Source organism: Lucilia cuprina, chromosome 2 (assembly GCF_022045245.1).
Source record: "Lucilia cuprina isolate Lc7/37 chromosome 2, ASM2204524v1, whole genome shotgun sequence".
Taxonomy (NCBI): domain Eukaryota; kingdom Metazoa; phylum Arthropoda; class Insecta; order Diptera; family Calliphoridae; genus Lucilia; species Lucilia cuprina.
In genome coordinates, this window is record NC_060950.1 from 63261231 (window position 1) to 63279110 (window position 17880).

Below are 17880 nucleotides of genomic sequence, written 5' to 3' on the forward strand. Positions count from 1 at the left end.
CTACTCTATAGTCAAGATTATAGACTACTCTATAGTCAAGACTATAGACTACTCTATAGTCAAGACTATAGACTACTCTATAGTCAAGACTATAGACTACTCTATAGTTCAGACTATAGACTATTCTATAGTCCAGACTGTAGGCTATTTTATAGCCAAGGCTATATCGAGACAATAATCTACTCTATAAGAGATGTTATAGATTATTAAATAGTAGAAAATAAACAGTGAAATCTATAGACTACTCTATAGATGAATTTATCTATAACCTAACTAAAGTCAAGGCTATAATCCAATCGATAGAGAAAACTAAAGTTGACACTAAAGATTAATTTTTATTTTAAAGTTTATCTATAATGTCTAATCTAAATTCTCTTGTTTACACTCTCCTTAAGAAAAAAAAACCTATTTCATTCACTGGAAATCGTTTGATATATAATGATCATTTCGCATTTTATAAAACTATTTAAAATTAAGCGTAAATTCCTTTCGTTTTTCTTTAAAATTAAATTAAATATTTAAATTATTTATATGGCAGTTCTTATTGAAAATTTATATGTATTTTGTTATCTAAGTATATGGCATCACAATTAGATCCTTAAGTTTTTCTTTTATTTTTGTTTGAACTTTACTTAAACTCAGCTATCAGTGCCGGTTACCAAACACTCACTGAGTAAAACATTATGTAATGCATCCATATCAACCCAATCGCGTCGTTCATTACGTATCGATAGATTTCTTATACAACCTTTGAAATTTTCACGGGTTAATAAGGAACCACTGGATGCAATTTCTAGAATTTTTTGGTTTTTGTTAGAATTACCCATAAAGTTTGATACTTTTTTAATTTTAAAGAGAAATATTAAAAAAAAATAAACTTACCCGGTATTCCGCCAATATATAATGGTGATTTGGTTTGTACTCTACCCATGGTAGTTTGTTGGGCCACTGCTATCGTTGTGGGCATTTGATCAATTCTTAAGGCTAGTTGTTCGTAGTCATATAGGGCGGATATATTATGCCATTTATTATCGCATAAAGCATATTTGGAGGGAAGTAAAGATTCTACGCGGAAGGGATTGCCATCACCCAAGTCACAGGAGAAAACAATCTGAAACCAAAAAATAGTTCATAAAGTTTTTGATTAAGTTTTTGTTAAATTTTGTATAAAAATTTCAAAAAGCTTTGTTCTTTTAAGTTTGTAAAAACTTACATTGCCATTGAAAATTTCTAGTGATAAAGCGGGAAAACCGGTAGGTTCGGTTATACTCAGTAAAATTCCTGAAAGCTCCGATGTTCTAAATTCCATTTCTAGTTCTAAATACTTGCCAACGTGGAAATTTCTCTCTGAAAAAAAGAAAGAAGAGATTTACATATTTTAATTGTCGGCTCTTAATCGAGACAACTTTTATATAGAAAAGCGGTTTTTTATGAGAGCAAAATAGTTTCTTTAGGAAAGCAAATTTTCTACAGAAATCAGTCTCTTTAAGAGAGCAAATTTCCAATAAAGGAGAGGACTTTTAAGAGAGCAAATTTTCTAAAGAAAATAGTCTCTTTATGAGAGTAAATTTTCTATAGAAAATACGCAAATTTTCTATAGATAATAATCTCTTTAAGAGAGAAAAATGTTTATAGAAAATAATCTCCTTGAGAGAGCAAATTTACTATAGAAATCAGTCTCTTTAAGAGAGCAAATTTTCAATGAAAACGAGGACCTTTATGAGAGCAAATTTTCTAAAGAAAATAGTCTCTTTCTGAGAATAAATTTTCTATGGATAATACGCTCTTAGAGCAAATTTTATATAGAAAAAAGGCTCTTTAAGAGAGCAAATTTTCTATATAAATTAGTGCCGTTTAGAGTGCAATTTTTCTATAAAAAATTTTTTCCTTAGGAGAGGAAATTTTCTGTAGAAAATTGTTTCCTTAGGAGAGGAAACTAGTTTCTTTAAGAAAGCAAAATTTTCAATAGAAATTAGTCTCTATATAAGAACACATTTTCTATAGAAATTAGTCTCTTTAACAGAGCAACTTTTCTATGAAAAATTGTCTCTTTAACAGAGCAACTTTTCTATCGAAAATGGTCTCTTTAACACATCAACTTTTGTATAGAAAATGGTCTCTTTAACAGAGCAACTTTTCTATAGAAATAAAATCTTTAAGAGAACAAATTTTCTTTAGAAATTGGTGTCCTTAAGAGTGCAAATTTTCTATAGAAAATGGTCTCTTGAAGAAACCAAATTTTCTATAGAAATTAGTCTCTTTAAGAGTATCTCTTTAAGAGAGCAATTTTTAAAGGAAAATAATCAATAATCAATAATAATGGCCTTTTTATGGAAGCAAATTTAGTATAGAAAATCGTATCTTAAAGAGAGCTAATTTTCTATTAAAATGTAGCACTCTATCGGAGTACATTTTCTATTAACACTCGGTAATACAAAAGACTACTTACTGTATACTGCATAGGCATCTCCCGGAAAATAGGAACCCCTCTCTACATTAGGAAAACACTGCCCCACATGTAAATGTTTGCCAGGTTTTGCCAAATCCTGTGTACTATTCGCTATGGCAAATCTACGTAGACAACCCTTAAAAGGTTCCAATTTCATTAAAAGTTCTGCTGGCATTTTGGGTGGATTCTCTGGTAAACCACCCACAAACATAATATTCGAAGCAGCAATTTTCTTCGGTATTTTCATTTGAGCTGAAGTCTTTTGATCTGTACGACCTATTTCCACAGACATGGTAACCTTACGTTCCTGACACATTAACGTAACATGATGCCATTCACCATCATTAAGTTTAGCATGGAGAGGCAATTCTTCACGTCGACGTCCTCTGACAATTAATAGTAAATGTCCATCTTTTAGAATTAAGGCTAAATAATGTTTTTGTTTCTCTTTAATGCCGGGAGCTAAGAAAATCAAACCATTGGGATAGAAAGAGCGAAAATCAAAAGAAATTTGGAAATTCTTTTGCCAATAGTTACGTAGAGGAGTTTGCAATTGAGCAAAACTATAGGGTTCATCGCCAAATTTAAAGGCATTAGGCTCATAAGAATAACTGCCAACCTATGTAGGAGAGGAGGGGGGGATAAAGGAGTGGTGGTGGGGAAAATAAGGAATTGTTGAAAAAAAGAAATATTTAATATAAAACAGTGAAAATTTATTTATATTTAATTGAGAAAAAAAAACAACGACAACAACCAATATTAGTTTTTCTTAAAGGGCTTTTTTTGAATTTAAGCTTTAGCTGGTAGCTAAAGCTTATTAATACTTAAAAGCTTTAAGCGTTTTTTTGTAACATCTTTCACCATAATACAGGGTTTTGAATTTTGTGTTAGTTTTTCTTTTTGCCATTTTTATATTAAGGCAAAAGCTTTTCAAAAGCTTTTACAGTGGTTTTTAGTAGTTTTGTTATTAAGCCAAATGAAGAGTGAAAAATTTATAAAAAAAAAACAAATTTTGTGTTTAGTTTTTGTTGCTAAAGTAAAAAAAAAACTTTATTGATGAAACCAAAATATGCAAAAAAGTTTAACAATTATTAAAATAAAACTTAAAAGAAAATTTTATGAGATTTTACAATAAATTTCTTAAAAACAAGAGAGAATGAAGATGAAAATAAATGATGTTTGCAAATGAAAGCTTTATTAACACACACACAAAAAGCAAATTTTTATGATTAAGGTGAATTTTTTATAGATTTTTTATTAAAGTAATTAAAGTTAAATGAAAATGTCTTAAGGTTAAAGTATTAAAATATATACAATATTTTTTTTTTAAATAAAAAAGTTCTATAGTAAACGAATTTTTCCTAAACGTGACCACAACCTTAAGGTGCAATATTATTAAAATTATTTTAAATACTAAAATGAGCTTAAAAGTTAATATATATTGCCAAACGCTTTATGTTAATTAATTTAAAAAAAAACTTAAAAGCTTAATTAAAATTTTCCATTATTAGCAATCCTTTAAATGTTCCCTTTTTGTTATATAGACGATTTATATTTGGGCAGTTAGTTAGTTGGGTGCTTATGAAATGAAAGCTTTCGAAAGCTTAAAGCTTTCTAAACGAGTTTTAATAGCTAATGTTTTTTAAGACTTAACAACTAAAATCCTATAAAAAAAGAAAATAATGAAAATAAATGAAAAACATGCTATTCCATAAAAAGCTTTAAAGCTTTTTTATGAATTTTGTTAACATAACACCATTATTTAAGTTTTAAGCTTTACAAAAGCTTTCTTTTACTAAAACACACATAAATCCTTCTTAACACTTACCCTTTTGCAACCTTCCGGAGCAGCGGTGAAACTTTTACCAATCATTGGCTCTGTTTTCAGCAATATATCACTTAAACCATTAACACTACCCATAGCAGGTCCATTACGTCCAATTTGTACATTGACAAAGGATAAAGCTTGATTAAAGTTTAAAGTACGATTGTTGAAAACTACATCACGTACTGCACCCTCTAACTTTATAAAAGTAGGAGCTAAAGGTGTATAATCTTCAAAAGGTGGTGCACCGCCTATATACAAACCACCAGCATCACGTGGCATACTGACAAGAGTGGGTGAATTCATAAGATTTTTCGTTACTTGTAATTCATCATCGACCATTAGTTCAAATTTACGACCATTTTTCAATAGATTAACGACATGAAATTCACCATCATTGAGTGAAACATTTGAATGCATTTGTATGAAACTACGTCCGGAATTAATCCATACTTGGAGATGACCATCAACAAGAGAAATGGAATAGTTTCCTTTAATATCTTTGGCATCATAGTCATCTTGGACTTCGGGTGGATAGGCGGAGAGTAGTAGTAGGCAGTCGGATTGAAGAGTGCGGAAAACAAAACCGGTATTGGCACGTTTGCGCAACGACTGGGAGGGTAATTCGATGTAACCTTGACCTGTGAAGCCGGCTCTGTGGGAAGAATGTTAGATTTGAATAAAAATTTTTATGTTTTTAAGCTTTTTATAAAAAAGCTTTTTCCAAAAAAAGCTCTTATTATAAGACTCTTTGAAAAAATTTTCTATCTAGTAAAAAAGCTCTTACTACAAAGAAAAAGCTTTCTTGTTTAAAAGTTCTTTTAAAAATCCAAAATTTTTGTTTAAAACTCACTTGGTGATCATTTCCTTGCACGAAGGTTCCACTCCGAAAAACGAAGAACTTTCCAAAGGATCATAAGTCTCTCCATTAACTTGAACATCCATCATGCAACCCAAAAAGGGATTATCTGCTCCGGGAGCTTTAGAGGTAGCTGAGGTAAAACCCGGTGGTACACCACCCAAATAATAAACCGGTTTCGAAAGATCCGGCAGCATATGACTCTTAATGGGTACCGAGGGAGAACCTGTTATAGCTCTTTCATTGTTCACTCTAAGAATACCATTTTCTGTACCACGTTTTGGTACAAATTCTCGAGCTGCCTCGATTTTAATCCATTTACCTGTATTGTATTTGTTGGTGGTATTTATTTCTAATTTCGATTCATCGCCATAATCAATGCGGAACATTATGCGACCACGACTGAGAGTCACAGATACCGAGCGATTCTGTTAAAGAGAAAAATAACAAAATAACAATAACTTAAAGCTGCTAGAGACTGAAGGGTAAAGAGATTCAACTTACATTTTTATCATCTACCGCTAAGAATAACAGTGCATTCTCATCTAATGTCTTGAAGGTCATTTGTAAAGCAAACAAATTCTTGCGATAAGGCCGTGGACGTGACTTTTTCACTTCTGCATAGCCTAAACCATTGAAATGTCTAGCTACAGAAGAAGAGCTAGACTCTTGAGCCCCTATCATAGCTCCACCACATTTACCCTCACTCGAGGCAAAATTCCATATACCCATGGGTTTATTATCGACCTCTACATTGTGTATTACAACATTAAGACCCGGATTCAATTGCAAATCTTTGGTACGCATAAACTTGGGGTAACCACCCAGATATATACGTTCCTCTGGAGTTTGGAAGAAACGTGTAAATTCCACATCGGTATTACCGGTCACAGGATTCTGTGGCACTAAGGCGCCATAGTTATTCATGCGTCTTACCAAAAGACTGCCTATATTTAATGTGCGATTAACTTCCACATGATACCAGGCATCATCGTATTGAGGATCTCTTGTCTGTATCTCTAAGGGATGGGTAATAATCTCTGTCGAACCACCTAAATTCCATAAAAGTCTAACATGTCTTTTGAATAGATCCAAGGCAATATAACGACCATCATTGCCTTGTATATACAGTAGAGGAGAATTACCATTACGATTGGGTAGGGCAAAGCTAAGTTTAATAGTATTGGAAGTGGTGAGACCATAAGATATCGGCAAATAGGATCTTATACACTTGGGACCCAAAGATTCTAAAGAAATCTTAATACCTTCGGCAGCATGTTTAGCTTTGGCAATTTTATCTCTTAACTCTTGAATCTGTTTGGCCATTGTCTGATTCCAAACATCAAACTCTGATTGTTCCTTAACCGCTTGCTCTTCCACATAGGTTAGTGAAATATTAGCTAAACGTACATTGGTTTTAGTTAGAGAAATATTCTCCTCAGCCAAACCCAATTTTATTTCCCAATCAGGTTCTAAAATGGCAAATTTATCACGTAGCCGTTTAATATCCTCATGCAGTTGCTGTGTATGCCTTGATACTCCCTTCATTTCATCCGAGATTTTAGAAGCAATATCTAAACTTTCTATGGCATTTTTACGAGCCGTTGTATGTTGTAAAGGTTGTATGTGCGATGAGATATTATTTGTTCGTATGCCGGCATTTATAATACGATTCTTAATACCTTCTACTTTGTTTTCATGAATGCGCAAACGATTCTTAAGGGCTTTAGATGGACATAAGGGGGAATTCGAATTTTAAATGTTTAAACTTTCTAAAGCAAGAAGAAAAAAACTTACCCTCTGTTTCCTTAATCTCTTGCATGGCGTCTTGTTTTAAAATTTTGGATTTGTTTAAAGAAATTCTAGCTCTATCGATAACCGAAAGGCCCTGCCTAGGATATAGTTTATTATGGGCCGTATAAACCCGTTCTCTGGCCTCGACAGAAGCCAAGCGTGCAGCCTCTATAGCCTCGGAAATATTTTTATGGGCCGAACTATTTTCGGAAATAATTTAATCAAGTTTTGCTAAAGAAATCATCTTTATAAACTTACCTCGCTAACATGGCTATACGTGCTCCATTGCGTGTGGGTTGAAATTGTCGGGCGTATTCATTGGATCTTTCCAGCAAACGTGCAGCATGTTTTTGAGCTTTAGGCAGCCAATGTTTACGCACTTCCCGATGCACCGTTTCATTTTCATCTAAGGTGGCATTTAACACGGTACCCAGTTTGATAATATTATCCACATTACCGCTCAACAACTCCAAACGTCCAACATTCATTTCCACTAACACCGCCGTTTGAGGCACTAAGGTCTCCTTAAGATATTCCTTTATCTTCAATTTCAAATCTACTATTTGTTGATAATCTTCTGAAGTATAACTCTTTAGATTTCGTATATGTTCCAGAATATCATCGATTTCATTTTGCATTTCCACTGTACGATCAGCTTGTAATCTTATATCGGATATGCGAAAATTTGTATGATTTAAATCTCGCCAAAACATTTCCACTTTAGCCTTTTGATCAAAGGCCGCATCGGAGGCATTACCAAATTTAAAGTAATAATGCCAGGCACAAGACGCTGTCGTTCTAATATCATTAACCGAGTCCCTATGTTGCTTAATCGAATCCAAATAGAATCTAGCCTGCTGTAGGGCAGTGGGTAAACTTAAGTGATGAGAACCCCTACCATAATTCTCTAGATTTGCTATATTTGTTAGAATACCCGTCTGTATAGATTCCAGTCCGTCATAAAGTAAACGAGCATCCTTAAGTATAACCTGTACGGCCTGGTTTCTTTTCTCTGACGTGGCCAAGGCTTTACGATTTTGAAATTTTTGATTTTCGGCATGTGAATCCAATTTTATTAAGGCGGAAGTGTCATAGTTTAGCAGCAATTGCCGAGCATTATTAAAATCATAATAGTGTCTATTTTGTAGATTAAAAAGATCCTCATATTCTTCGACCTTAATGTAGGGAGCTGGTATACCAGTTAAATCCATATTGTGCACGCCACGTCTTAGTTTATGACCTATTAGTTCTACATAGTCCAAAAGGAGTAAAGTGCAATTGTCGCACACTGAGATAGGGGATATATTAAAAAGAGAGAGAGAGAGAGAGTAAATACTTAAGAAAAAGAACGCTCCCTTAAAAACCATGTAGATTCTAAAAACTTACATCTACATCCTTTCTCTTCGACATGATGACGCGCAGCTTTACATTTATCACATTTCAGACCAGTAACTCCTTCTCGGCAATAACACTGGCCCGTCAAGGCATCACAACCCTCCTGGCTAATGCCATTCAGATTACAATTACAGGGTTTACAGGTACTTACAGGTGAAGCCAAAGGATTGCCATAGTAACCAGGACGACATTTGTCGCACAATTTTCCCGTATAGCCAGGACGACAAACACAATTCACCTCACCCTGCCAGACAGTGCAACCCTTGGCAAAATTGCGATTAGTTTCGGGACAAGGACAAGCTTGACAGCCATAGGGGGAATTGGGATCGCCAAAGAAACCCTCGGCACATTGTTCACAATGACGACCGCCGGAATTTTCGCGACAATTCTAAAAAACATATAACATTTACATAAACCGAAATCTAAAGCCTTTTAATTACGCAAAACCTACCACACATTCTCCCGTTTCACGATTACACTCTTGGCTGCGTCCATTGCAAAAACAAGGAGCCGCCCTACCTATAAGATCCTCTATATAGGTAGACTCTGTTTCGCTAACATTACGCCATCTATAGAAACCTCTGCCAGGATCTTGACACGATAAACCATCAAAACGTTTGGGACATTTACATTTCTCTACACCCTTAGCTATCATGCTATTGGAACCATGCACATAAATGGCCGAATCCATGTGAACATTTTGTAAACTTGGGAAATTGTTTTAAAGTTAAAAAAGGTTCCTAAACAAAAAATTAAAATTAAATTCTAAAAAAACTTACATTATTTCCGAGAAATCAGCAAAACAGGAACCACGTATCAATATATGTTTAACATTTTGCAGAGCAGCCATTAATGTCGCCCTATCCGCCGATTGGCCATTGTGATGTAACTTCCAATAGGTTTCATGTAAAGGTACACGATAGGTTTCATTGCGTGAATATTCAAAACTTTCGTATTCATAAAAATCCAAAATCATTTTATGATGAGCATGTAATTGGACCAAGGGATAACGACTTAGCAGTTTACGATCCAAAGGTATACTACCTCCCTCGGTTAATAAGGTAAAATACAAATTACCACCATAACTGCTAATACGATCACCATAGAATTGTGGAGGTAATTGAAAGTACAAGGGATAGTATAATTGGCTATAGGAACCCATAGAAACATTACCCGTGGAACGAGGTATTAAATTTAAACCATTAAAATTTTGTATTTCTGCATCTTCTCGATAGGTTTTAGAGCCAGACATTTGTACGACGACTATATATTCAAATTCCGTATTACTTATATGCTGTGAGTTTAAATATTGTATGGAGAGATTACGTGACTCTGACATTCGGACATGTCCCCAAGACCAATTACTTTGTTCACATTCACTAGCGCGACCAAAACAATAACATCTCGTACAGCCTTCGGGATTTAGGGCAGACAAACCGAATGATGACTGCATACAAGTATCACATTTTAAACCCACAACTAAACTCTTACAAGGACACTGACCATTGGCATCACAGGTGATCAGACCATCTTTACCTACATACGAACCATCTGCATCACAGTTACAGCGTCTACACTCAGGATAACCAAAATAACCGGGAGCACAGGCATCACATCGACGTCCCGAATAACCTTCTCTACACTGACACTGACCCGTTTGTGTATGACAATATTGACCGATTGAACCCACACGATCGCATTGGCACTCACGGCAACCCAATCTTGATTGCCAACCCCAAGTACCCGACACACATTGACTACAACCCAAACCTCTGCTATTGGGCGGGCAGACACAACGACCATTTAATGGATCACATACTTGACCTTCACCCGGACAGGGAGCACAACGTTGACAGCCTTCAGTTGAGAAACCAAAAAAGCCATCTGTACACTCATTACATCTTTGACCACCCACACCGATTTTACAATCACATTGACCCGTCCAGGGATTACACTCATGACTTCTAGAGCCTGAGGGATCACAGCGACAATCATGACAGCCCACACTTTGAGTTAAATTCCAATGACCCGCCTTGCATTTATCACAACGGCGACCGGTTACATTAGCCAGACATTGACACTGTCCGGAACGTTTTTCGCAGGTATTGGATAATGAACCGATAGGACTGCATTGACATTCTGGAAAGAGATAAAAAAATAAAGAAAAATTAATATATTTATAGGGAATTTTCTTTAGATTAGAAAAGACTGCACAACTTTAGAACAATTGTACAACTTTCTATAGAACAGTTGTCCAGACTAAGTGCAACTTTGTGCAGAAAATTGATTAGAGCAACTTTTGCAACAAAAATTTACTAGATTTAGAATAATAATCTTATAGAAAAGGAAACTTATTAAAAGATAAGTTGCCCAGATTATCATGAAGTTTGTTCTATAGAAAAGTATTCTTGATAAGGAACAACATTTCTCCAAGAACTTGTCTAAACTAAGAGCAAATTTTCTAGAGAAAAACTGTATAGACTATTGGTAACTTTCACAGAAAAAGTTGTCTAAATTAAGAGCAACATTTCTATAGAAACGTTGTCTAGATTGAGAGAAACTTTTCTATAGAAAAATTGTCTAAACTAAAAGAAACTTTTGTATACAAAAGTTCTCTTGGCTAAGAGCAACTTTTGTATGAGAACGTTCTCTTGACTAAGAGCAACTTTTGTATAGAAACGTTCTCTTGACTAAGAGCAACTTTTGTATAGAAACGTTCTATTGATTAAGAGCAACGTTCTATTGATTAAGAGCAACTTTTCTATAGAAACGTTCTCTTGACTAAGATCAACTTTTCTTATCTATAAAAAAGTTCTCTTGACTAAGAGCAACTTTTCTACAGAAAAGTTCTTTTGACTAAGAGCAACTATTCTATAGAAAAGTTGTCTAGACTAAGAGCAACTATTCTATAGAAATATTGTCTAGACTAAAAGTAACTATTCTATAGAAAAGTTGTTTAGACTAAAAGCAATTATTCTATAGAAAAGTTGTCTTCCTAAGTGCAACTTCTCTATAGCAAACTTCAGTTGACTTAGAGTATATTTTTATTAAAAAGTTGTCTAGACTAAGAGCAACTTTTCTATAGTAAAGTTCTCTTGACTGAAGAGTAACTTTTGTATAGAAAAGTTCTAGTCGAAAAACAACTTTTCTATGGAGATGTTGTTTAGTCTGGACAAAAATCAACTATTCTATAGAAAAATTGTTGAGAATAATAATAGTACTTAAGAAAATTGTCCAGACTAAGGGCGACTTTTTTAAGAAAAATTGTCTAGACTAAGAGCCACTTTTTAAAAGAAAAGTTGTCTGGATTAACAACAACATCCTATAGAAAAATTGTTTAAACTAAGAACAACTTTTCTATAGAAGTGTTGTCTAGACGAAGGGCAACTTTTCATTAGAAAAGTTGTTGAGAATAATAGCAATAGTTTTTAAGAACAGTTGTGCAGACTAAGGGCAATTTCTGAGAAGAGAAGTAATCTTGACAAAAAGCTGATTTTCTATAGAAAGTGGCCTTAAAAAAGACCTGCTTTGCTACAGAATGGCTTTTTAGACTGAGCACTAAAATCTGGTGAAGTTGGATAGACTTCAAACTGGTCTGATACAACATTTTTGTTCGAGTTAGGTACTTAATAGAAGGACCATATCATATCAGAACTGATACCGTTAAAATATTTTTTAAATATAAACCTGTCAAAAAGCGAAAGTCTAAATAAGATTATTTTACGTTTTGGCGGATTTTTGTTGTTTTTCTAATTTATTTTTTTTTGGTTATTGTTGACGTTACATTAGAAACAGCACGAGTTTTTGGTAGTATGTATGTAGTTTTTTTTTTACTAAAACAAATCACGTTTTTGACTCTATGGATTACTACTCGACAACAACCTACTATAAATCCCCAAAGCCAGACACAACAACAAAAATTTTTTAAAGAAAAAAAATTACATGATTTAAGGAACAAAAATTCAACGAAGTGTTTTTGCTTTATGGCCAAGAAACTAAAAACCGTTTTTTAAATGATGGTTGTTGTTTTTTTTTTTTTTTTTTTGCAAACTCATTGGTGTTGTTGGACTATAAACCGGGCACGAAAACACTAAATAAATTTGTGGTGATCAACTTAAATTAATTTGCATATGACAACATTTCATTAAGAAAGCAACAAAATGCAACAGGTATCTAAAAATTATTGCATGCCTGCTGCTGCATCATTTCCACACGAAAAAACAAACTGGCTGCGTGCAGCAACTTTAACCGACCAGACTTTAATAAATTTTTTTCATGTTTTTTTTTTTTCGTTTATGGTTAAACATGTTTCATTTTGTTAAATTATGAATGAAAAATTTTGTTATTAGTGTAAAGGAGTAATAAAACAACAACAAAATGTTTTTTTATTATTATTAATATAAAGGAAAAATAAGCTAAATTGTGTGAAGAAAACAAAAAAAAACATAATAGTGATTGACTGAGTGAATGAAACAAATTGAAGAAAACTGCATGTTTAAAGTATAAACCGAGTTTTGGATGAATTTGATACCACGAATTGGTGGCTGGAATGAAGCAGCAAGAGATGTAGACAGACAGACAGATTTCTTAATGTTATTTGTTAAAGTGTGGGCGCTTAAATATATGAAAGAAAGTCAATAGGCATAATAATATTGGGACTGAGAAAAAGTGATTTCGATAGTGGTTTTAAGAATATTGTTAAAGGATACTTGGCTAGACTAAGAGCAATTTCCCCACAAACTTTTCTAGAATAAAGTTGTCTAGACTAAAAGCACATTTTCCATGGGAAAGTTGTCTAGGCTAAGAGCAACTATTCTAGAGAAAAGTTGTCTAGACTAAGAACAACTTTTCTAGAGAAAAGTTGTCTAGACTTAGAGCAACTTTCCTGGAGAAATGTTGTTTAGACTAACAGCTACTTTTTTATAGCAAAGTTGTCTAGACTAAGAGCAACATTTTTAGGGAAAAGTTATCTAGATTAATAGCAATTTTTCTATAGAAAAGTTGTCTAGACTAGGAGCAACTTTTCAAGAGAATGGTTGTCAAGACTAAGAGCAACTTTTTTAGAGAAAGGTTGTCTAGACTAAGAGCAACTTTTCTAGAGAAAAGTTGTCTATACTAAGAGCAACTTTTCTACAGAAAAGTTGTCTACACTAAGAGCAACTTGTGTAGATTAAGGTCTAGATTAAGAGAAATGTTGTCTAGATTAACACAATCTTTTTATAGAAAAGTTGTCTAGACTAAGAGCAACTTTTTTATAGAAAAGTTGTCTAGACTAAGAGCAACGTTTTTAGAGAACAGTTATCTAGATTAAAAGCAATTTTTCTATAGAAAAGTTGTCTAGACTTAGAGCAACTTTTCTAGAGAAAGGTTGTCTAGACTAAAAGCAACTTTTCTAGAGAAAGGTTGTCTATACTAAAAGCAACTTTTCTAGAGAAAAGTTGTCTAGAATAAGAGAAATGTTGTCTGGACTAAGAGCAACTTTTTTAATAGAAAAGTTGTCTAGACTTAGAGCAACTTTTTTAGAGAAAGGTTGTCTAGACTAAGAGCAACTTTTCTAGAGAAAGGTTGACTAGACTTAAAGCAACTTTTCTAGAGAAAAATTGTCTAGACTAGGAGCAACTTTCTAGGGAAAAGCTATCTAGACTAAGAGCAACTTTTCTAGAGAAAAGTTATCTAGACTAAGAGCAATTTTCCTAGAGAAAAGTTGTCTAGAATAAGAGAAACTTTTCTAGAGAAAAATTGTCTAGATTAAGAACAATTTTTGAAGAGAAAGATTGTATAGACTTAGACTTTTCTGGAAAAAGTTGTCTATGCTAATATCAACTTTTTTTATGGAAACGTTGTCTAGACTAAGAGCATCTTTTCTAGGAAGAAGTTGTCTAGACTAAAAGCAACTTTTCTGGGGAAAAGTTGTCCAGACTGAGAGAAAATTTTCTATGGAAAAGTTGTCTAGACTAAGAGCAACTTTTCTAGAGAAAAGTTGTCTAGACTAAAAGCAACTTTTCTAGAGAAAAGTTGTCTAGACTAAGAGCAACTTTTCTAGAGAAAAGTTGTCTAGACTAAGGGAACTTTTCTGGAGAAAAGTGGTCTAGACTAAGAGCAACTTTTCTAGAGAAAGGTTGTCTAGAATAAGAGCAACTTTTTCCTGTAAAAATGTGTTCTATACTAACAATAACTTTTCTAGAGAAAAGTAAGCAACTTTTACCCGAACTTAATATTTAAACTTTTTAACATATATTTGCAGACAAATCAGATACAATTCACTGAACTGAAGTTTATGAACCGTGCTGTCGTAATTTAACTATATTGACTTTTTATACTCTTTAAAAAGAAAAGAGAATGTGTTGATCACCTAAAGACTATAATAGTTGGTTAGAAAAGAGGAGGCCAAAGCTGCAATAACAACAATAGAACACCTTAAACACAAATTTTATTTATTATCTTTATGCTCATGGATTTCTTGAACCAAAATAAAGAACACAGCAAAAAAATAGTGTATATTGTTAAAGGTTGCCAAACTAGCTAGAGTAGCAACAAAAAAAATCCAGGTCGTTTGTAGGCATTACTACCAAAAAAACAACTACCAAACATACACAGGTTTAAGCAATAGTAAATAAATATATTTGTTATACAGTTTACAACATATCCTATCTAACATGCAACATGCAAATTTTAAAACACCAACATTTCGTTAAAAAGTTTCTCTCAGTTTTATGTAGATTTTCTTTCTCTCCGTTTGTATGTTTTTTTCTTCTAAAACCAACAATGTAAGCGGAAATTCAAGTTGAAGACAAAAAATTATTAAAAAAAAAAAAAACAATTTTTAAACGGAAAAACCTTTAAAATGTAAATAAAAAGCTTAAATTAAAAAAAAAAACAAAACTTCATTTTACAGTGGGTCTTAATATTCATTTATAAGTTGGCGTATACGCCCACCTTTGGCAACATTTTCATTTTTTTTTTCTTTTGCCAAACAACTAGATATTTTCATTCATAAAATTTTAGTTTCTACTATGTATTTGCAAAGAAGACCGGAGATTATCCACAAAAGTTGTTTAAACAAAAAGTAAGTTTAAGTTTGCAAAACTTTAAAATAAACAAGTAATTAAAGATTATTTATATATTGTTGGTACTTGTATGGTTTGTACTATAGTTTATGGTAGATATATGGAAATATAACAAGTTTGAGGTTGAGATATAGAAAGATTATAAGGGGTGTTCATAGAAGACAACAAGTCTATAGTTTAGACAGTAGTCTAGTACAGTATTGAGTGTAAAGTCTAGCCTATTATCTACTCTATAGACTATTCTAACTGCAGTTTAGTCTATAGTCAAATCTATAATCTTGTTTATAGTCTAGTCTATAGTCTAGTCCATTGCCTTGTCTATAGTCTAGTCTTTAGTCTAGTCTACAGTCTCGTCTATAGCCTAATCTATACTCTAATCTATAGTCGAGTCTATAGTCCGGTTTATAGTTTCTAGTCTAAGGTCATAGTCTAGTCTACAGTCGAGTCTATAGTCTAGTCTAGTCTATAGTCTAGTCTATAGTCTAGTCTATAGTCTAGTCTATAGTCTAGTCTATAGTCTAGTCTATAGTCTAGTCTATAGTCTAGTCTATAGTCTAGTCTATAGTCTAGTCTATAGTTTAGTCTATAGTCTTGTCTATAGTCTTGTCTATAGTCTTGTCTATAGTATAGTCTATAGTCTAGTCTATAGTCTAGTCTATAGTCTAGCCTATAGTCTAGTCTATAGTCTACTCTATAGTCTAGCTATAGTCTAGTCTGTAGTCTTGTTTATAGTCTGGTATATATTATTGTCAATAGTTTAGTCTACAGTCTAGTATATAGTCTAGTATACAGCCTAGTATATAGTCTAGTGTATAAACTAGTCTATATTATTCTAGTTTATAGACTAATCTATAGTAGTCTATAATATAGTCTAGTCTATAGTCTAGTGTATAGTGTAGTCTAGTATGTTGTCTATACTAGATTATAGACCAGCTGGGTGGGTGACTATGCCATGGTCTTTACTGTAGATTTGACTTTGATCTTTCTCCTTGAGCTAAAATCTTTGTTTTTTTTTTTTCATTTTATAATTACTGTTTATTTTAGTTATTTTTGTAAGAAAATTAATTGTTAATTGCAAAAAATCGAAATAGCTTTTGAAAGTTAAGCTAATATGTTAAGTTTCTATTCCATTTTAGATAATGATCTTTTACTCCAGAGAGTGCATGTATGAATGTGTTCAGGCAATGTGTTCTGCAACATTGTAACAATTTCGGAACTTGTTTTCTTACTTTTTTTTTGTTAAACATTTTCAAATTAATTCTACTGTCTTGCGTTTTCCTAAGAAATCTTTAAATGATGGGTTTGAAATTTAAAATTACCCCCCATATATTAGATATTCAACACTTTATAAAAATCTTTGATGTTTTTATTATAAAATTCAAAAGAATGATGTTTAAATTGTGGGGATTTTCATATGATATTTCAATTATAGTGGTAAAGTGTCATTAAATGTATTAAATTAACAGGTTTGAAATAAAATGTATTTAATAACTTTATTTAAAATTGAGAAAGAAAATTACTGCTTAACGAATAGTTGGCCACATGATGGTCCTTCGAGCCCTGAAACATTTCAATAAAGTTATCAATTCGAAATAGTTATACAGAAATTGCTGTAAAATCTCTTGCGCTTCATCTAATAACTAGTTTTTTTTTTCTTAACTTGAATCTTGCAACAATTTTCATTGAAAAAATTAATTTAAAAAAAAACTATTACCAACATAATTGCGAAATTTTATAAAAGCTATAATAAAGCAAAAATAAAAAAAAAATGCACAAACACTTAATAACATTTGATGATAATGAAAATATCCCCATGCAATAACATGGCGCTTAAATTATTAAGAACGTTTATCTCACACATGCAGCGAATAAGATTAATTTTAGCCAGACTCAAGATGAATAAATAACAAGATAAAAAAAAAAACTTAAAGCAAATGGTAAATAAAAGATGAAATACAAGTATTTGCATTGTAATTAAGCTGAAATTTTAAACGGTTTTTAGCAACTAGGAAGAGTTAGAAAAAAAATAGGTTATCGGGAAATAAGATAAGGAAATAAGTTATATAGAGATTGCATACGAGTTTTGTAAGAAGGATAAAATTGAGTTTTCAATTAATCTTAAAGGTATTCAAAAGATTTAATTCATGGTTTCTCTTAATTCACAAAAGCCATCTAGACTAAAGACTAGGCAACAGACTATAGTATTTACTAGATGATGTGCCATAGACTAGACTATAGACTCTACTAAAGACTAGACTGAACTTAAGACAAGACCATAGACTAGACTGTAGACAAGCATGCAGACTCGACTATATACAAGACTTTAGATAGACAATATCCCAGCCATATCCTAGAATATAGAAAATAGACTATAGATTAGACCAGACTATAAACTAGATTATAGACTAGACTATAGACTAGACTATAGACTAGACTATAGACTAGACTATAGACTAGACTATAGACTAGACTATAGACTAGACTATAGACT

At 32.7% G+C, this 17880-nt stretch overlaps 2 protein-coding genes across 4 annotated transcripts in view; one reads left to right on the forward strand and one right to left on the reverse strand.

Annotated features, from left to right (window-relative positions):
* Positions 1–17880, forward strand: part of LOC111677713 — a 133137-nt gene that overhangs the window by 33061 nt on the left and 82196 nt on the right. The gene's annotated exons all lie outside the window — the stretch shown is intronic.
* LOC111686173 (laminin subunit alpha-1-like) overlaps positions 620–17880 on the reverse strand; it is an 86706-nt gene continuing 69445 nt past the window's right edge. For 2 of the 3 annotated variants that reach the window (XM_023448485.2, XM_046956684.1), the window contains 12 exons: positions 9102–10461; positions 8774–9029; positions 8314–8710; positions 7186–8215; positions 6931–7127; positions 5638–6857; positions 5128–5561; positions 4278–4929; positions 2450–3068; positions 1214–1347; positions 883–1111; positions 620–793 (listed from right to left, as the gene is read on the reverse strand). In XM_023448485.2, the coding sequence (XP_023304253.2) occupies positions 639–793; positions 883–1111; positions 1214–1347; positions 2450–3068; positions 4278–4929; positions 5128–5561; positions 5638–6857; positions 6931–7127; positions 7186–8215; positions 8314–8710; positions 8774–9029; positions 9102–10461 (6683 nt within the window). In that variant the 3' untranslated portion in view covers positions 620–638. Of the gene's footprint in view, positions 794–882; positions 1112–1213; positions 1348–2449; positions 3069–3622; positions 4114–4277; positions 4930–5127; positions 5562–5637; positions 6858–6930; positions 7128–7185; positions 8216–8313; positions 8711–8773; positions 9030–9101; positions 10462–17880 lie in introns of those variants that run through there. The other variant, XM_046956683.1, reaches the window with a different exon arrangement.